General features: G+C 37.0%; 1 protein-coding gene across 3 annotated transcripts in view; it reads left to right on the top strand.

The window, feature by feature from the left end:
- The window catches only part of LOC111148569 (centrosomal protein 128), a 395,466-nt gene that overhangs the window by 364,644 nt on the left and 8,724 nt on the right, over positions 1–22,098 (top strand). For 2 of the 3 annotated variants that reach the window (XM_022505239.1, XM_022505240.1), the window contains 2 exons: positions 7,048–7,125; positions 10,650–10,760. In XM_022505239.1, the coding sequence (XP_022360947.1) occupies positions 7,048–7,125; positions 10,650–10,760 (189 nt within the window). The remainder of the gene's footprint in view (positions 1–7,047; positions 7,126–10,649; positions 10,761–22,098) is intronic. The other variant, XM_022505241.1, reaches the window with a different exon arrangement.

Consider the following 22,098-nt stretch of genomic DNA (forward strand, 5'->3'; position numbering starts at 1 on the left):
TTTGCCTTGTTTCTGCATCGAATTCTGTGACAGATTTTTATTAGTGTCACAAATTTTAGAGTGTCACTGACCTCTTCTGCATTTGAGAATTACCAGAGTTGACAGTACCTCACAGAATCAGCCTTTTTAAAATACCTGCTGTTTGGAAAGTATTTGAGGCTTTCACATTCACTCTCTTCACTTAATAATAACAGCTACCCTGTGGGTATGAGATAATAAAAATCATCAGTATTTATCCCCATTTTGCAAATTAAAGACTGAAGCTTAGAAGAGCAGGGAAGAGTGATATTCCAGAAACCACAAACACAAGTAACATTACTAGAACTATGCATATCCACAAATCAGGAATGCTGATTTCCTGTTCAGCCTGCCTTCCCCCTCACCTGTTCTTCATCTGCCAGTGTGAAATATGTGTCTGGGACCAATGAATCAGAAGCATGGTCTCTTTCCCTGCCACTGTAGTGGAAATGGCTAAACTCCATCACTTCCAGGAAGTCTTTGCATACGCTGTTTGCCCCTGATGAACATGCAGTCGTATCTTGGAGGCAAATGTTCTTAAAATTCTTTGCCTTGGGAATACATTTTATTTTCAATTTTAAGAAATAAAATGGTGTCACAGAAATTAGACTGCGGGTCTCAAGACCCTCCTGCCTGTAGACCAGTGTGGTAAGGGCATACAGAGAACACCAACCTAGTCTTCATTTGTCTTCATATGTGATTTTCCCTCACATCAGGAAGTGGCAAGGGAAGGACGGGAAGGAAATCTCAGGGACCTCAAGGGGAAGAGATACATTTGTTTATTCCTTCTGTCTTCCCTTCAACTCATTTATGGTATTATTGAAAAAAACTCCCCCAGTTAATCTAAATAAATAAGATCATATGTTGACTATGACTTATAATTTGGTCATGTCTAAAAATAAGAAAGCAGTAATCTGGAATGGCAAATTCTATAGGCTTCATATAGTTCTTCACTTAAAAATATTATTGTGAATGAGAGTTGGAAAAGATCTAGAAAGCCTTCTTTATTCAAGTTTTTCAACGAAGATATGCCACCGGTTCTCAAATTTTATAGAAGGGTGCTTTTTAAAGGAGCTCTTCTTCTTGTGACTAGTATGCTGTTATATGAAGACATAGAATTTGTTCCTGACAAAAATTCTTCTGGATTTTAGCTCAAATACTGTCACTGATGTCATATTGCCACGTGAACTGGTATTTTTAGGTAACACCCTTATTTACCCTCTTACTCCAAGATACACATAAACACTTGTATCTAAGTGGGTGTCTGATTTTTAGAACTCTCTGAAAGTACACAATCTAGAAATAGAGGACTCTTCTGGTATTCTGAGAAATCCACACAACTCTGAGCACTGAGGCCCTTTGAAGGATGTACAGCCACAGAATGACTTGCCAGCCTATTCTCTGCTACTGTTCGGTTTGGTTTCAATGAGCTCCTGATACAATTTGGATGAAAAGAGGTCCCTATGAAGTCGATACAGCTGTGCTGGATCAAGTCCCCACAAGTAAAAAGGCAGACAGTCTATCCTTTTTATGATTTCACCCTTCCTTCCCTTGAAATTGTTTACTCAGGTCCTCTTACCACCTTTTAGCCATTTGTCAAGAAAGTTTTGCAGTGGATCTCTTTCCAAATGAAATAGAATTGCATTTTTGAACCCAAATAAACTGCTTCATAACCTTGTTTATTTAACATCTGTATAGTGCCAAAAATGCACATGCTTATTTTTAAAATAAAAATATAGCATCTCCCTTTTTCATTTATCATCTAACCCTCAAAAGGTATGATTGCAACAGCACTCTCAGAAAGAAAATGCTAGTTGTTATACATTCTGAGGAAAATAAACACATGTGCATTTTTACAGAGAGAAGGATATTTACCAAAGTATACCCTCGGTTAAATCTGTTTCTTAAGCTCTCTCTGCAGGAGACAGGAAACTAACAACTGCAATGAAGCCCCTTTCTAGTTCCAAATCACTGCTATTTATGTTGTCATACTACGTTCATTATTCAATTTCCCTGTAGTCTGAAACAAAGGAACAACTAAGGAAAAATATACCGCCGACCAGTACAAAGTGCTCGACTACATGGCAGTTTGGTGTATGTTGAAGATTTTGGAATAGGAAAATTGCCAGCTTATTCTTTGCCCTCTCAGACAGATGGATAGCAAAACCCGCCGGTAGGTGCAAAAGCCAAAGAGCCGAATGGACACGATTTCCGAATTTCACTTTTGTTTCTACCATTTGATCTTGCCTTCATCTAGAGAAAATAAATGAAACCACAGACTTTTCACTTCTCAGTTTTTAATAAAGAAGCCAAGATTTGGTGGATGGATCAGAGAGTGGTAACTCTGCCTTTGTCTTTACAGCCAGCAATGACCGAAGCACCTCTTGTGGCCAGATAGTGTGCTATGTTATTGCAAAATGTTATGAAAAAGAAAAGGGTGTGTTAATGAGCATCATAAAACTGAATCTCATACCTAACTTCCTCAAATCAAAAGATGGAAAATCCTGAGCTCGCATGTGCTTGGATGCATGGTATTGAGCACACACTTTCAGCAATGGCCAGATGACCGCTTCCTGTGTCCATCTTGAGACTCCTCTTCATAAATATGCCCATCAGGGACATATCTCCAAAGTTCTAGATGCCAAAAGTTGATAGTGAGGGAAGGTTAGGAATTTATATCAAACAGTGTTACAGCTTCTGGGGATTTACCATCAGAGTATTACTGTAGTAAGAACACTGCCATTTCTGCATTCTAACTGCTTGGATTCATACTCCAAATTTGCCACCACCAGACTGACATTACACTTTGGTTCTCAGTTGCTTCATCTGTGTCATGGGGAATAACACATATAACAGCATATCATGATGTGAGGATTAAGAAGTATATTCAAAATGGAGTTACAGGGGCGCCTGGGTGGCTCAGTGGGTTAAGCCGCTGCCTTCGGCTCAGGTCATGATCTCAGAGTCCTGGGATCGAGCCCCGCATCGGGCTCTCTGCTCTCTAGGGGAGCCTGCTTCCTCCTCTCTCTCTGCCTGCCTCTCTGCCTGCTTGTGATCTCTCTGTCAAATAAATAAATAAAATCTTTAAAAAAAAAAAGAGTTACATTTTTATGGTTCGGTCTTTCATTATGGTGCTAGGAGCAGTTGATCATTTGCTTTGTCACTGCACGTAGCTCAGTGGGAGTCCAGCTCCTTAAGCCTCTGAGATAAACCAAGTGTTACTACACAAAGTATTGGTCCCTTATTAAGTGGGTTCTTAATTGTGAATTTTTCTTTGTTTTCAATTTTGATATGAAATTTAGTATCTTATAATATTTTCAAAAGAGAAACCATCTTTAAACCCTTTTGTGAATGTCTTATTTAGTTCTTCTAGAAAATTCACCCAAGAAAATTAAAGACAGGTTAAGCACCTGTCATTTGGTGCCATTACTGAATAACTGGAGAGATTATTCCCTTAATTCTAGTAGTAGGGACTTGTCTGTGCCCTTTAAAGCATTAGACTGGGTGAGGCAGAAAAAATTAACCAACTTAAAAAAAAGAAAGTTTCCCCGACTCTGCATGAGGTTTTTTGCCCTAGGAACTAACATACTCTATGGTTCCTTATGGCACTGGAAAACCAGTAAGTTCCTTATTCAGATTATTCATCTACTAATGGTTCCATTTTTCTAGCACTGTTAGCTTTTGGGGAAAAGTGAACTTGAAGTGACATGTAATGTGACCAGACTCTAATCATAGAACCTCAGAGCAGCTCACGTTACTAAAAAAAAAAAAGTTAGAACGTGTATATGCATACTCTTAAGTCTATATGCAGAAGTGGTGGTTTTAAGCACACTCACGTGCATACAGAGAGACCACAACAGTCAGAAAATAAATATCCTCCCCCAAATATCACTTACTCATGAAATTATGAGATGTGAGATGCCTGCAGGCCTGCTGGACTCATTATTTTCATTATTTCATATCTTACTGTTGCAGAGGCCTTAAAAATCTCAGCATCTGTATACGTAATTTCTTTAAAATAAATGCAATGAATTTTTTCTTTCTGTAATTCTTACATCTTGTGCATATGCATACTTCTCCCTCATCCCTCTCCCCAATGAGTTAAAAGCTCCTGAAGAACAGGAACTGTTCCATCTCTATCTTGTGGATCTTTCTGTGGTATCTAGATATGCATTTGGTGTTACCTGATTGACAAGACTGTAAGGGTGAAGGGAAAGTCGTGTGAACCAGAAACTATTTCTGATATTAAGGAAGATGCTTAGAAACAACACATAAAAGGAATACAAAGTAAGCCACAACCAAAATAGATGATGAAAAAGTTTAAATATATTAATGGAGACGTAGGGGGTGGGAGCGGAGAGTAGAAAAATAGCTGTACTTAAGAAAGTAAGAGCCAAGGAGTTTTTTAAGGTTCAAGCAAAAAATATATATATAGCCATTTTGAATATGCATCCAAAAACTATCAAATAGTCAAAATAAACTAGTATGTGAAAATATGCAAGAAAAAAATTTCTTCATGCAGTCACCTGGTTGATTGAAAATTGTAAACAAAAATATTTGCATAACATGCTGAATTTTATAGTAGGGAAAGAAATCATGTACTTATTTTAAGAACAAAATGAGTTTAACATACTTCTCCCTAGTTCAGAGGGTCACTTCTGAATGAGAAAATTTGTGGGACTAAAAAAAGGTAAATAGTTTCCAAATTGCAAGTCTATTTGCAATCATTGTTTATGAAGATATTTTTTGGTACAAAAAAAAAAATTTGCTTTAAAATCACCACAGCATGGATTTATATTTTATTGTTAAAGGGCCAATATAATTATTGAGGAGATCTATTAATTTTACTATTGATGAATATAGCACACATGGTGGCTAAAATTATTTGCTCTCCTAAACCTACATGTTGGAGCCCATATTAAGAAACTTGTCATTTTGATGAATCTTTCCTACACATGAAAAAATTAAATGAAGCCATTTAAAATGCATGGGTGTTTAAGTGAGCACATGCGGCAAAAAGAAAAAACTAACAAGCATATAAATGTTAAACAGAAGGAAGAAAATACTAAAGCCTTTAAATGGAACTAGAAAAGGAAGATTTTTATGAACTTGAAGAAATAGGACATATGACTTCCAATTTCAAAATGGTGAAGTTAAAGTGTTTCTGCTGTCTTAAAAATCACATTAGAAAAGAATATGAAGAAAGAGAAACACTCATTTATGCATTGACAACTAGAAGACATGTATAACTCCCATGTTGGAGAATCCTGTTAGAGAAATGGTAAAATGATTCAAAGCAGAGAAGGAAAAATGCAAGCACCTGTCAAGGGGATACCAACAGAAAGCAAATATCTTTCACCCTGCAGACTTTGAGAGAGGTTTTTGAATTGGATGTACCATTTACTCCAGAAGGAGAGGGTGGAAATGAGTATATTGAAAATGTCTGCAAGGAGGAGTTAGACCCTCAACTCTCTGTCTCTGTCCCCACCCCAACACAAACCCTGCAGAGACATACATGTATGTTCTAGAGAAGCTCTGGATTGGAAGTGAAGGCAGACCACAACACTAGAGTGAGACAGAGGATTTAAAATAGGAAGATTAAGTGTAAGTGGGCATACCAAATGAGGTAACATCAGTTCCTAACCCTGCCTGGTTCCAGAAAAACTGAACTTCCTCTGAGGAAAAAAATCCTCATGTACTCATAATTTGGAGCCTCCTCCCACCAAAAAAAGATTAACCTACATTTTATGTAATTCTCTGGCATTATTTTTAATAATTAAGGCATTTATTCTGTGTAATAACTAATAAACCCTGAGATCTCATGGCTAAACACAACAGAGGTTGATGTCTCACTCACATGATGTCCAATATGGCCGACAGCTCTCCTCTCTCTTGTAGCTCTGCCATCTGAAGCATGTGGCCTCCCAGGTCCTCATAGCAGGGGCTGGGATGGAAGCGGGAACACATAGGGTCTTAACTGACTAGGCTTATAAGTGAGACCTGTCACTTGCACTTATTGTGTGTTGTTCAGAACAACACATGGGAAGGCAGCTATGTTCACCACTATACCACCAACGCCCGCTAGAACAACACATGGGAGATGGTAGGGGAGCAGCATACGAACTATTGGGTGGCCACTAACTTCTCAACAACACTGTGCAAACTTAGGTCCAGGTTATCACAAGACACTTCACTTTCTTCCCGTGCACCAGCCACAGGGTTTGTGGTTTATTTCATTGAATAATTGCAATTCGTTTTAAATTTAAAAGCTAATATCTGTTGACTAAGAATACATTGATGTGCTGGGCCTGTGACAGGACTAAGAATATGGAGATGCCTAGGATATATTCTCTGGTCTCAAGGTTATTCTACCACTTCTTGGTTCATATTGCCTTTAAAATAATGTTTAGATCATTCCCTGTTAATGTTTATATTGGTGGGTGTAATCAAAGCTAATTAAAGACTAAGTTTTTTATTTATAGTCAACAGGATTTTGTGTCCCTCTTATAAATATTTAATTTCAGATATTTCTCCCAAATTTTATGAGAACCTCTTCTTCTTTTTTAAGTAAAATAATGGTTGGGAACTCTTTTCTTCTGTATAATGGCAACATGGGGAGATCTCTAATATATTCCATAGAGAAGTAACTTCAAATTCATCTGTTTCTCAATATATTTTGTGCTTTATTTCTGATATTCACTGAAGCAGGTTTGTAAATTAATATTAATATGAAATGCTCTATAGAAACTTTCATAGCATATCAGTTGAAAGTAATTATCCAGGAAGAGTTTTTATATCTGAGGCAGTTTTACAAATGCATCTCATAAGCTCTATGAAAGGAAATAATTCTCCTGATTTAAAAAATATGTATTTATCTCAGAAATACTATGATATCTGTTCTTATTTTACTGTCTAAATCTATAGATTGAATTGCTTCTAACCATGGTACAAGTGATTTTTAGTACTTGGATTCTGAGAGTATTGATCAATTTTTTATAATGTTTGACTGCCGTATGTTTTCTTTTTCAGAGTACCCGCGTGGCCTTGGACCATCTGGAGTCTGTGCCTGAGAAACTGAGCTTACTAGAAGATTTCAAAGACCTGAGAGTGAGAAAAAGTTGGCTTGTCTCTTTCAGTATTCCTATTTGAGTGAGAACATTTGACATCTTCCTGATGTGCAAAGAAGGTTGTAGGGAGGGAGGAAGAACCAAAAAAATATTGGAGACTCTTAATATTCCATCTTATCAGAGTTTATTGACATTTGTTAAGTCAGGATTGAAAATACTGGAACTTACATATTACCACAGTAGAGGAAATTAGAGACTTTTATCCTCACACTAGAAGCTCATTTGGCTTCCTAAAGCTTTAACTTTAATTTAGAAACACCTGAGATTTAAAAGAGGTTACACATTATATTGACAGAAGATAACTTTTTTGACAAGCAGTTTTAATTTATGGACTATCTTCTTTCTTTAATTACAAATTTTCAGAGTACTGTTTGTTTTAGAGATAGGATAGTACACAGGTTTTCTCTATACTATGATATTTGAATTCAAATCCATAGAGTTTTAGATTTTATATCCCATGCCATTTATTGATAGAACTCAAACCACAAATCATTTCATTATCAAGGAAATTAATTACATGTGTGAACATAACTACTGTAACTTCTTGAAGTTCTCGAAGAGGAGACATGTAAAACAAATAATTCTGCCTCCAGTCCTGCCAGACAAGGTTCAGGCCAGAGAATACCTTGCATATCCCTTTAGGGATGCATAGATAATGGACAATTGTAGTGATTTATAATACCCGGGTCCCATGTGGCTGAACCTGGCAATGGTGAGAGTATACTTTGAAAACCATGAACCCCTTATTTCATATTGGCTTTAAAATATAACTTGTGTTACATTTAAGTTTTGTTTAAATCTAACATATTATTTGAGAATCTAGTAAGTAGGAAATATAGCCTGATTATGCCATATTGATTATCAGAGGCACTGACAGAATATGGCTCTCAAGATCTATGCTATCTTAAAGTCACCTTTCACTAAGCATATTTTCATAGTTCAGTAACTAAACATTATTGAACAGGATCCAGGGTTGAGCTGACACATCCAGAAATCGAGGCTAACGCAGATAGAACAAACAGAGTGTTTCTAGTACATTTTGCTAAAGTTTCTATTCTTTCTCATGATTTGATTACATATTTGCAGTCTAAATCCCTATCAAAGGATTATGAAACCAGTGTCCAAAGAGATATGATTTTAACTCACCCTTCTATTACCCAATGTGGATAGCAGACAGTATGTTACTCCCACATCCCTTCCACATTTTTCTCTGTAGCTAACAAGTCATCTAAGGGAAGGAAGGGCAGACAAGAGAAGGTGTTGGAAACAGGTGGCATTTGCTACTGAAAAACAGATGTCTCCCTTATACCAGCATAAAAAAGAAAAAATTTAACCTCTAGTGACAGATCACTTTTTTTCCAGGGGTCTACACTGAACAGAATATTCATAAGTGCAATTTATAAGTTCTCAATTTATAAGTCCTATTACCAAAAGTTTTACTTTTTTTCATCATATGGGCAAGTGATTACCTACAAGTCTAGCATATATATACATACACATGAAGATGCCTGTTTAGTGGTGTTTTTAGGGAGAGTATTTTTCAAAGTTCGTAATCGTGCTTTCCAATATTAGTCATTAAAATTGAAACCTTTAGCTTTCAAGGAAAGGAGTCCATTAGCAGGTGTTCCGCACTAGCATGCTGCGGCCAGTAGCTACGTTCTAACCTGTATTACATTTATTTTCAAATCCTCTGACCCCCTACTCATGGGCACTATTTTCCCCCATTGTTACAGCCAAAGAAATGGAAGCTTGGAGTATGTAAAGTGTTTGGAACTGGGATCTAGTTCCATGTATTAACTACAAGCCCATTTTCTTTGCCTTTACTGCCTCTAGCTCGAAACCTACTCTCTATGTACTCTAAAGTCCCCTCTATGATTAAAAAGAGCTTATTTAGTCAACTTAATGAAAACAACTAGACCTAGCCTTAAATAAAAATGCATAAAGCCTTTAGATTATGAGATTATGTTTTTCAAACTTCTGAAACTTTCTAAAAATCAAGATGCTGTCAACAAGAGCCCAAAGACGTAAGCTCTGATCTGAGCTTTTACTAAGTAGTTACAAAACTACTTAGTAAATTTGGTATTTCCTCATGCCTAGAATGAGGGGCTTGAGCAACATTATCTCCAGTTCCTACTCACATTGGCATTGCTAGTATCTCTGTGAAGATATATTTCACATGTGTATTTCTTGATAATACTACAGTCTATGGCTAAGTAAGTATAAGCTATAGTAAATGCAAATCTCATCCTATTTAGTCTTTTTTTTTTCCTTTAAACATGTCATAGGCCCTCTTATTTTCTTTAACCTTGTTTTGAAAGAAGTGGTTCAACTCTACAATTCCACATTTAAACCTTATATACTTGGTATGGTAGAAAAGAAATAGCTTTGGGCTCCAAGCCCAATCTGTCACAAATTGCCTAGTCTTGGGCAAATCATTTTTAACTTCCACTGGGGTAGAACATTTTATCTATAATAAAGAAATTTGTAATTCTAATACTCCTTCCAGCTTGAACACTCAGTAAGTTCCTTGGGACTATTTGGTGAACTAAATCCTGTAGATAATTTTTCTTACATATGCAAATCAGTTGCTCTTCTTTTATTCTAATTTCTTCCTAATTCATAATAGAAATGTCTAAATAACTAGGTATCATGACCACTATGTTCCATCCTCTCTCCAAACTATGGAGGAAGGGAAGAAGGGGAGGAGAGAAAGGGAAGAGAAGAATGAATGAATGACTCTGACATTTTTCTTTCTTAATTTCTTTACTACCTGAATCTCTATGCTTTTGAGAGCAGATGAAGTATCCTTCAATTTAAAAATCTATGTGATAATATTGGTTAACAGGGTAGAATGTTTAAGAATTAATGATGAAAGAGGACTCTAGTTTTAAAGGTAACATTTTTTTAAAGATTTTATTTATTTATTTGAGGGAGAGAGAGCATGCATGTGTTGGGGGAGGGGGATGGGCAAAGGGAGAGGGAGGGAGAGAGAATCTAGAGCAGACTCCACACTGAGCACAGAGCCTGCCCCACAGGGGGCTCAATCCCATGACCATAAGATCATGACCTGAGCTGAAACCAAGAGTTAGTTGCTTTACCGACTGAGCCACCCAGGCACCCCAACAACATTTTTTTTTTTTAACACAGAATATTCTGATGTCAGGTACTACTCCAAAAGAGAGAATGCAGCATTCAAAAGTGACATGTGTCATTAATGACCATCTTTAGACAATTCACTTTTACTGGAACCTTGTTTCCTTCAACTAAAAGTGTCAGTCATTTCAGACTGACAAAGGACTAGTTGTGAAAAGAATACACATAACCAAAGTGGGACCCTGTTTTTATTTTTAAGGTAGCATCCAAAGCAACCCTTTCCTTCTTTCTCCTTGGCGTGACCTCTGTTTGCCCCAGATCTTTCTAAACACCTATCAATACTTTCTGTTTCTTATTTCAAATACCGACTTTCCTTTCATCTGCTGGTTTTGACATTGTTGTTTTTTTCAGGATTCCCGCAGTTTTTCTGAAAGAATTGATGGGAGATATTCTAAATACGGCATTCACAGAGAGTCTCTTCAGCGCTCTGATGACACCAAGTACAGAGTCAGAGGCTTCAAAGTAATGTCCTTGATATACATTTTCAGTCTTTGAGCATTATCCATGTTTGTGGCTACAGCCTTCTAAGCTGCCCCTGCAGGGTTCACGTAAAAGAAAAGATACTCCAGTTTCAGGGGACTAGAAAATAAAATTTCCAGAGATTGTACTTATAACTTTTTACTTGGGAATTATCTTTAATTTTATGCCATTGTTGCTTAACATGTTTTTTGTCTCTTGGTATTGATGTTGTTTAAGAAATCATATGCCAGGAGACCCTTGGTCTCTTGGTCGGTCAGAGGCTCTGCATAGGTGGTAGACCTCCTCTGTGAAGTCTCCAGAAGGTCAAGTAACACATAGTACTTCGTGAACTCTAATCTTGGTGTTTATGATCATTCTTTTCCTGAGGATATGAACTCCACACAATGACTTCAGCTTATGGTTCAGTAGTGTGGAATCAACACAGGAGACTGGAAAGTTGACCATATTGACAAAAAAGCCTACCATCCTCTAGAGTCTCCCCAAGATCCACCTGGGGTGTGGGTGATTTTAAACCTGTTAGGCCCTGAACAGTTACTAGCTTAGAGCAGCGTTTCTCAGCCTTGGGATTAACATTTGGACCAGATAATTCTTTGTTGTGAAGGCTACCTTACACATTATAGAACATTTAGCAGTAGCCCGAGATTCTACTCACCAGATGCCAGTGGCGTCCTCTGTCGCAAGTTGTGGCATCAAAACATGTCTCTAGACACTTGCCAAACACCCCCTAGAGAGCAAAACCGTCCCCCCATTCAGAACACTGACCTAGAGAGAATCCATCTATTTTCAAATGTACATGCCCAAGTCAATTTAGGGAAACAAACAAACAAACAAAAATTAAAGGTTCTTCTCTCTTTTTTATATTCTCACAGACTTCAATATGTATGAATATTCATTACACCATATATATTCACTTATTACAGCCAAATGTAATTATTTCTAAGAAGCTTCTTCTGTCCTCTGAATGTAATTGGATAGAATGCTCAGTGGATCTAAAGACAGTGTTCATTTCCATAAGTCTTTCCCTAGCATGCTTAAAATGAGCTCTCCGCTTTCCCCATCCCAAATAAAAACAACAGTTATGCCACATTATTGATGCTGTAACTGTGCAAAGGGTGTCCTGAGACTGTGCCTTTTTCCCTTTGATTTTTTATAGTTGGGGATTATTGACTATAACAGTGACCTTATTGTCTTGTATAGCAGATCCTAATTTCACTAAATCATCTTTCGACATCCCCATCAGACCCCATATACTCAAGCATTTCTCCACCACTTAATATGGGATGCTGCTAACCTTCCAACAGAAGTATAAAGGTTAGGCGGCCATAGCCCATAATACTACTGACTCATTGTTGAGCCAACCGCATGAAGGTGCTCTGTTCAGAGCTGTCACATGCTTTACGTGCATTAGCTCATTTAATCCTTGCAGCAAACCTGGCAGGTCGGCACCATTATTTGCCCTCTCTTACCATTGAAGGTTATAGAACTCTTAAATGGTTGAGCCAGGATTAAGACTGAGATCTGCCTGGCTTCAGGAATCTATATCCTTGACTGCTATGCTATCATAGTGTAAATTTGGGCCTCCTATAACCTTAATTTTTCTAGAAATCACCAGATGTAGAACCATATTTTTAATATGAAAATCCATTGTCTCCAAAAATAAACCCAGTACGTGCCTCTTAGTTCAACAGAGGTCTAGATGCAAATGACACCTTTAAAACATTATTTCTCACCATGGTTAGATTTGGTATCAGGTGAATCAGTACTACCTAGTGACACCCAGATTGCTTTAAATCAGTGTAATTTCCATAACAGCATATGGCAAAGCTATGAATGTTTAACGTGTTCAGCAAGTAATCTTGTTGGAGTTCTCTTTAAAATTACATTTGCAGCTGAAGAAGAAATCAGGCCTGGTTTGTAAGGGAGGCCAACACTTAGTAAAATAAGAAATAAGTTGAAAATTTTGCAAATAGGTAGTGCGAGTATCAGAAAAGGCCGCAAAGCACATTTTATGATGTCATTTGTTCTACATTAATATTACTTAAACTTTTGAAAACATTGATCCATTCCAGTAATGAATATGTAGACTCTCACCATTTGTAACAGATGTCTGGCCTGAAATAATGCATAATCTAACTCAGCACCCCTGAGTACATCATATTTTGGAGAAGAAAATGTGGGAGCACATTTTGGCCAGTTGTGATACCAACAATGATTTGCTTCTATACCCTTTATGAAAACAATTCACTGAAAATGTTTCAAAAGAAGCAGGAGCTCAGATGGGCAGTGAGACATTTGTTCATCGTTTCTTAGCCTCACAGATAATCAGAAGAGTTACCTCCGGTTAATTGTTGACATCCTGAAGGCTAGGCTTCAAGTAAGAGGCATTGGTCCTCTATCAAGAGAGAAGGTGCTGCCCTAGTTTTATTTGATATTATTTCCATAGCTATTAACTGCCCACATGTTTTGCTAGGAGACTTCAAAGAAAAGGCACGTTGCAGTGACTTGAATTTGTTGGTTCTCCTGACAACTGTGGTTCCAGGAAATCAGTTATTGTAAGATTCAGTTTAAAATTCGACAAACATACTGAGCTGCCACCACCCTGCAAAGCCCTGTACGACCTAACCCAGGTGAGGTCGCAGGACACAGAAAGATGCCCAAGGCGTGGTCCTCGTGGAGGGAATAGCTACCTGTTTGTCTTCTTGAATAGCTTCGTTCTCGCCAGTTATGGTAGAGCAGGAGTCAACACACTACCTCCCGTGAGGTGAGTGCTGCCTGCTGACTGCTTTTGTCAGTAACATTTTATTGAGGTTCAGCCACGCATTTATTCACGTGTCATCCGTGGCTGCCTTCACACTCAGCAGCAAGAGTCGAGTAGGTAGGGCAGAGAGTGAATGGCTCCAAAAGCCTACGCTCTGTATGATCTGGCCCTCGAAAGAAAGCGTTTGCCAGCCCCTGGCTGGAAGAAAGGAGAAATTACCAACCTCATCTTGCTTTCTGTGCACATTCCGACAGTGTGTCCTCTGCTTGATTTACCAATCAAATAAGTACTTCCCAGGCTCTTTGGAAAGTCATCGTACTTATCCATGCATCCAACAAATATTCACTCAGTGTCCGTTATGTGCCAGGAACTTACTAGGTAGGTGCTTGCCCCTCACATCCGTCAACAAAACAGACGAAGCCCGCTGCCTCTCTGGAGCTTCCGTTCTAAATTGCTGCACATGGGTGCTTGTTTTTGTTTAAGTACAACATTCAACGAGAACTTGAGTTTCTGCAACATATAGGCACTCTGCTGGGGGCGGGAGAGAATGGCAGAAGATGAAAAATCATCACCAACCCTTAGGAATGCAAAGCCTTCACACAGTCTGTAGCACAAAAGACAAAGTGTTTGATGCACGTTTGTTTGGAAGAGGATCGCTATTAGCATTACACTTACAGAACCCTGACTGTGTTACTCTTGACAGACGAAGAACTGTTGGAATAGCAGAACCGTATTGGCCACTGGCTTCTCTCAATTTGTTTATGTTGTAAGAAGGCAGTGAGACATGCAGCCTAACCACGCTGCTGGTGGAGAGAGCAGTGAAAAGGAAGGGGACAAGCCAGGGGCTCTTTCTGTCTAGGCTATAGCAACCTCCTGCTGTTTCCTTCTATGGTGACTGGGGTTTAAGGAGGGCACTTGTCAGGATACCCATGGGGTGACGTATGGGGGTGTTGAACCACTCTAGTTTACCCCCAAAACTAATGTTATACTGTATGCTAACTAACTGGAATTCAAATTAAAACTAAAAAAAAAAAAAAAAAAAAAGTCAGATTTCTACCAACCTTTCAAGATTTTCAATGTCCACAGTTTCTGAGAGCATAATATAATATTGTACTAAGCTGTCCAAGTTAACTGGACAAAGCCTGATCTAAAAGTTTATGTTTAAAATGCAATTCAGACCTGAATCTGACATGACATTCCTCTCTGTGTGTAGACAACAGAAGCATTTCATGGCCTCTCTGTCATCAAATTGGGTTTCTGTAGAACATACAGTCTTCCTTGCTGTCCCAGCTGTTTCAAATAGAACAGAATGTTCGAAAGTCAACATAGCATTCCTAATCTGAATTCACAGAGGAGCATGGTTTTGTCCAAAAAAATCCATTTACTGCCTGCCCTTTTTTGCTCTCTACCCATACTAAATATATAGTTTTAAGTAGCAGAAGATTTTATAGTAAAATCACAGAAGGCATGATTCCCTGCCCCCTTTCCTTCCTTCTCCTGGAAGGAAAATCATGATTTTCAATTTCTAGCTGAAGACTTAGTACGTAACGTCTTTTAAAGAAGCAGATGTTTTGCAGGATAAGATGAGGTAGGTGAGGAAGTATTGACAATGGTTTTCGGCACAGTTTATGCAGGCAGAGTCTGCCAAAGCCCTTTGTCCTATTTGTTCAATGTAAGCATGTGTATGATATAAGTACATGCTTTACTCCTGGAAGCTGTTTCTTCCGCCTTGAATCTCTCCATGATTTGTTTATACTTTGCTCATAGCAGTTAATGGCTGTTAGCACTTCCTCTCAGGTCAGCTTTTTCTGGACATAGCTTAAATCGTCTCCAATAGTAGCTGCTGAATGCTATGCATAACTCCTGGTGCAATTCAAGATTAGAGGTGACGTTTATTGAATATCTATTAAAATATATCACCATTATTATTGAGGTAATTTTACAGATGTTCCTTAGAAACAATAGCAGCAACCGTGGGAGAATTTGAGGAGCTTTAACCAGTCTCCCAACCTTTAAGCCTCTCCTATATAGCGATTCAGGGTTCAAGGCTAATCTTTAGGTTAACACTAAAAAAAATTAGTAAAACGATAGGTGATTACTGAAATTTAGGAAATGCTGTCCTACTGGATTATATGACTTTTGAGGATGCTGTCTGCCTCATCTTTAACTCCAGAGTACACAATGAGCATCCTATACGTGCTAAATTGGTGATGAGGTTGTTGTTGTTGTTGTTTTTTTTTTCTCCTTGCTTCAGCTTTTCTGGAATTCTAACAAAAATTTAAATGCTGTTTTTTCAGGAATGCTTAGATGACAAGTCTGAAACTCTGTAGGCAAACAAATCATGCTTAAGTCTAAAGAGATTTTCATTCTTTTGAAGTGATCAATACTAACTTGCCAACCATAATATTTAACTAGTTGATTTCATCTAGCTCTTTAAAAGCTAAACAAAAGATTGCCAAATGAATTGGAGTTTTTCTTTGTTGTAAAATTTGAAAATAGCAATGAGTCAAAGGTGCTTATTTAGGAATCAACATGGGTACTTAGATGAGCATATTAATTTCTTAACCTACTAGAGCCCTCCTCTACTATACTTAGTTTCCTTGATAAGCACCATATTTTCACCTTTCCCAATGATTTACTCAACAAGAACATTAGGAAGATTGTGGAGAAATTCACTTTTAAGCGCCTTAAATCCAAAATTCTAGATGCTTAAAAACGTAAGGAATACTGATTAAATGCCTTATTAGTCTTAATTAAAAATGTTATATTTATCCAAACAATCATTGTTTCCTTTACAACAGTCACATTAAGAGAAGAAGCACTGATTCCAATGAAGCACTGTGATTAAAACATTTTTTATTCCTTCCATTGTTTTATAAGTCAGTGGCATATTCTCTTGAGAATCTGTATTTATGGCAAATTTTTATCCACAATGAATAAATTTGATTTCTGAAAATGGATGAAAGTCATATGGGTCCAAATTTAAAGTATGTTAAAGAAAATAAGTGCAATCTTTTTTATTAGTGAGTCACCAGGAATATTTAAATGATACATAATAAAATATCAATTGATTAAAGATAAATTAATCAAATGGCCTGATCTGGCACAGTATTTTTGTGAGTCTCTTTGTCTGTGGACAAGTGTGGCTTTGGGTTTATGGTATTGTTGTATAAATTTGCATAGTTAGAGTACTGGTTCTTCAGTGGTTCTGTTCAGATGGATTAGAATCATCAAGTGTTGGTGCCCAGAGGACTTAAACATGATCTGTTCCAGGGTCTTCATTTTTGGACATGAGGAAACTGGAATGTGAGAGTGGCAGTCTCCTATTTCCCAGCTTCAGCCATAGCAAACTTGAATTTCTTCACTTTAGCCAAGAAGTGAGCATATATGACTATGTTTGAGTTCCTTAACACACATGGCACTGTGCTAAATTCTGGACTAATGGGATGGGTAGATGGAAGGATCGAGACAGGGAAAGCCTCACCCTCATTGAGGTTAAAGCTAAAATTGCAGCCATGCAGATTGAGATGGAGAAGACAGGCTTTAAGTAAACTATCTGCCTGGTCGAACTTCCACAGAGGAATAAAATTTACTAAAGAAGAGGTTAAGCTTTTTTGAGCATTGATGGAGAATTGGGAATTAAGTGTGGGGAAGAGATGGAAGTATGGTACATTGTGAGGCAAGAGACAAATTCAGGAAAACATTGCTGCCACAGATTCAGAAACACATAAGTGCTTTTTTCCTTCTCTCCAGGGTAAAGGTTGGATAAATTAAAATTTTTAAAAAAAATTACATGTATCCTCTGTCTTCTAAACTTTGAGCTTGTAATATTCCTGAGAGAAAAATACTTGGTGGGCATCATTAAATATTAATCATTAGAGATCAGTTTAGCAAAGAGATTTAGTCAGGTTGGAACAGCTTTTAAGAAACCAATTACAATGTGGGTTATGAAAGAGAAGTGGAAGAAACCCAGGGAAAATATTAGAAAATGCAAGTCCCTTCACCCAGTGGAATTTTTGCAGGGAATTCTGGCTAACTAGCTTGTTGAGACTTAAGACAGCAATAAAAATAAGTCCTTGTGCTAAGAATTTAAGAATTGGTTAAAGGCAAAAGGTAGGATTCCTAAAATTGCACCGAATCTTCCTTTTTTAACCAGTATTCCATTTAAATATTTAAGTATTTGATTGAAAGATGGATAAGAATTCGAAAGAAACATTCATCTTAAGGTTACCTTGTAAAATTTAGTTCTTTGGAAATTCCACAAATTAAATATCAATATAAAATTGGGGAAAATGGAGGGTTGGTTGGTTGGTTGGTTTTTCCTAATTCTTGTATGTTGATTGTTCAAAGGGATTGTGAGGTATTTTTCTTTGGGGATATTCTTTTATTCATTTCATTAGTTATATTTCAGGGTAATAGGAAGGAGTCTGACAGTCTTTTGAAGACCTATAAAATGTTGCAACTTAAACCTGTATTAGAGTTGAGCTTCCTCATTTCTATACATGAAAAACAGGCATGAGTGGTTTGAAAAAGTCAACTGTTTTAAAGGGAAAGGATAACATTCCTAAATGGTATGTACCTATTAACAGAGTATCAAAATACATGAAGCAAAACTTGATAGAATCATAAGGAAAAAATAGACAAATCTGTAATTATAGTTGAAGATTTCAACATCCCTCTCTCAGTAATTGATGAAACAGTAGGCAGAAAATCAGTAAAGATACAGAAAGCTTGAGCAACACTATCAGCCAATAAGACCTAACTGACATTTATAGGATACTCCACCTAACAACAGCTGACTACATGTAATTTTCAAGTGCACATCTAACATTCTCCAAAATAGACTATATTCTGGGCAATAAAACAAATCTCAATAAATTTAAGATGATTGAAACTATGTGAAGTATGTCATCTAACCACAATGGAATGAAGCTAGAAATCAATAACAGATATCTGGAAGATTCCTAGATGGAAAATAAACAACATTTTTCTAAATAACCCATTGGGGCTTCAAAAGGAAAATTAGAAAATATTTTAAGTGCATAAAAATAAAAGTACAATTAATCAGAATTTGTGGGACTCAGTTAAGATAGTGCTTGGAGAGAAAATTATAACATTAAATGTGTATATTATGAAAGAAGAAAAGTTGATAATAGATAATCATAGCTTGAAACCGAAAAATGAATAACAGACCTAAATTAAGTAAAAGGAAGATAATAATAAAGATAAGAGCAGAAATCAATGAAATAGAAAGCAGGAAAATGGGGAAGGGAGATGGAAACAAAACTGGGTTTTTTGAAAAGATCAATAAGAGACTTGCAAAAAAGAAAAGAAAAGATCAATAAAATTTTTAAAAGCCTACCCACATTGATTAGGAAAAAGGAGAGAACATACAGATTGCCAATATTAAGAATGAAAGACGAATATTTCTAGAACTCTCATAGACACTAAAAGGATATTTAGGAAATGTTGTGAGTATCAGCATATTGGCAACAAATTTAACAATTTAGATGAAATGGATATTAAAAAGCACCCTTAAAATGTGTTACCTCCTAATTCTACTTCTAGAAATCTATGTTAATAAATTTAAAATGTTGACCAAGCTTTGCATACCAAGATGTTTATCAAATTATAATAGGAAAAAAATACTGAAATGCATTTCCAACAATGGCAGATTAGTCAAATACACTATGGTATAAATATACTGATGATGATGATGATGGTAGAATAAATTCCCATGTATAACCCTGCATGAAAAAGTAAGAAATAAAAATGTCAACAAATGGTAAACTCAATACAAAAAGATATTTGTAAAGAAGAATCAGAAAACATACCCTTAAATTAGGCTAATAGGCTACTTTTTAATTTATCACATTATTTTCTTCTCAGTTTCTTCTGTATTTTCCAGATTTGCTAAGAGTGAAATATGTCAGGGCCATATTTTAATTGTCATATGCCAATAAGGTGGTTTTGTCATTGAAAATATAAATTACTCTTTTTCTGTAAATAGAAAACATATAACTCGTGCCTTGATGCCAGTTGATTTTGTTTTGGAAATTTAAAACCATGCCTTTTGGGAAGGATGAATAGGATTTGAATGTCTTCCGGTACTTTATCCTTCCTCTGGTAGGCCCATTTTGAGTCTGTCTTTGCACTGTCTTTCATTCAGCAAGACGCTCGGACCTCCAGCTTCCCTCCTGTTCTCTCACTGTCTTTTCAATCCAGCTGTCAATGGGCAAAAAGTGTGTGTGTTTGCTTCCCTTATTTTTTCTTTTTCTTATTGGCCCATAATGATTGAAACATCTGTTAGTGGGGAGCCATTACTATGCTTTTCTCTTTCATGCTTCGTAGAAACCACACTTAAATGGAGATCTTTAGCACTGTGTGAAGACATAACTCTCTTTTGCATTTGTGCCACTTCCAACTCCATCCAGGCCTTAACTGTGATATGCTAGCTCTGTTGCCCCTGCCTCCAGCTGCCCCATGTCAGCTTATTTAAAGTAGCTATTGGAGTGCACTGGGGACACAATGTATATCCTTTTCTTTCCAGAGATCCTACAGTGAATGACCTCTAGTTTCTTATGAAATCCCCATAATTAGTAAAAACTGTAAATCATATGGTTAAAAATCTCAGGGCCTTCATCTTAAACGATCTTCATCTAAACGCTCTTTTGGTACATGAAGGCTAATGATCTTGAGTGATCTGAAGATTATGTCCATGCTTTTAGCTCAGAATAAATGGGCCTTTTACCATTATACATAAACTTGGTCTTTTTGGCCTTTCTTTTGCATTTGCATACATACTTATGTGACAAACAATTAAAATGTACTTGATACAGAGAATGACAATTAATTCAGCAAATGGTCCTGTGGCATGAGGCCCTGTTCTGTGGGGTGACGTTTGGAGGAATCCATGGGGATCCATGGGGGCCACCTAACTGCAGGTGTCTCATCAAGACTCTGGTAGCATTCTTGATCCCTCCTCTCCCTTGACCCCACAGCCATCCTCTAAAATTACAGTTTTCAAATTGGTTTTCCCACTTCAGCACTTGTGCTATTTCAGTCTCGTCTCCACATAAAGACCAGAGTATGTTTGAGAAATACAAATTTAAATCTCCTTAAAGTTTATGTGTTTTTTCCAAAGACTTATTCATTTGACAGAGAGGGCAGGAGAACACAAGCAGGGGGAGTGGGAGAGGGAGAAGCAGGCTCCCCACTGAGCAGGGAGCCTGATGCGGGACTTGATCCCAGGACCCTGGGATGATGACCTCAGCCAAAGGCAGACGCTTAACTGACTGAGCCACCCAGGGGCCCCTAAATCTCCTTAAAATTTAAATAGAAATCTTCTTTAAACCTTTGATTGCCTTCCAATGGTACTTAAGAAAAAAAAAAATCCCTAAATCCATATCTCACCCCTGGATCTCACTGTAACCACTTTCCCCAGTTTAGTGTGCCACAGCCAAGGGGCCTTCCTTCAGTTCTTCAGACACACCAGACTTTCTCACCTCAGCCACTCACACATTTCTGGAACATTGTTGCCCAGCCACCATCTCCTGTTCCCCCTTGCTCCCACCTTCTCATCCTCCCTCATAAGCTTCTGCCTGGCTGATTCGTACTCAGCATTCAAATATTGCTTTAAATATCATGTCCCTAAGGGGCCTTTTCTGGACCTCTTGTCTAAATTTAACTATTTCCTATTCTTCTTATAGCACTCATTATAATTTTTCATTGTATTTTGCATAATTTATTTGGTATCTTTCTCTTCTGTAGGCCTGAAAGTTTCATAACTGTATACCACAATGTTTTGTTTGCTCTTTGACCAGCACATACTTAATGCCCAATAAATTATTGTCACATGAATTGAAACAAAGAAAAAAATAAAGGGTAGTGTAAATAACTAGAACATATCTAAGAGAAAAAAACTGCAATTTCACTATTATAGGAAAATATATTAAAGCATTTGTTTTTAATGTAATAAGTTATTTGTAGTTAAAATTCCCATTTTCAACTAAGATTTGGGTACAAGAACACATTCATATAGTCCATAAGGATAGGGTCTTTTTCTGTGTTCATTTTTGTTTATGTATTAAATATTTGTTGAATGAGTAAGAGGATTGGTATAATCGTTATGGAATGCAGTGTAGCTAAGTGTATTTAAAAATATCAAATTGGGTTTTTTTGACCCAGAATTTCCACCTAAGAATTTGTCATAAGGAATAGTCCTAAATATAGAAAAGGTTATATATTTAAAGATATTTTCACAGTGTTATTTATAGGAGAAAAATATTGGAAACCACCTAAATGCCCAATAAAGTAGTAACTGAGGAAAGCATAGTTTATCCACTAGATAGTATATGCGTAACACATAAGCTAAAGGTTAAGATAATATAGTGACTTCAAAAGTGTTCAGAGTATTAGTATAAATAAATGAAGAACACGGTTTTATAACAACATTACAAAACCAATCCACAGGGAAAAAAAGACTAGAAAGAAGTATGTCATGCTGTTGTGGCCATGGGTGATTTCCTTCTCTCTCTCCCTTTTATATTATATATTTTATAT

The sequence above is a fragment of the Enhydra lutris genome, unplaced genomic scaffold (assembly GCF_002288905.1).
Source record: "Enhydra lutris kenyoni isolate GAN:26980312 unplaced genomic scaffold, ASM228890v2 scaffoldscaffold20, whole genome shotgun sequence".
Lineage (NCBI taxonomy): Eukaryota > Metazoa > Chordata > Mammalia > Carnivora > Mustelidae > Enhydra > Enhydra lutris.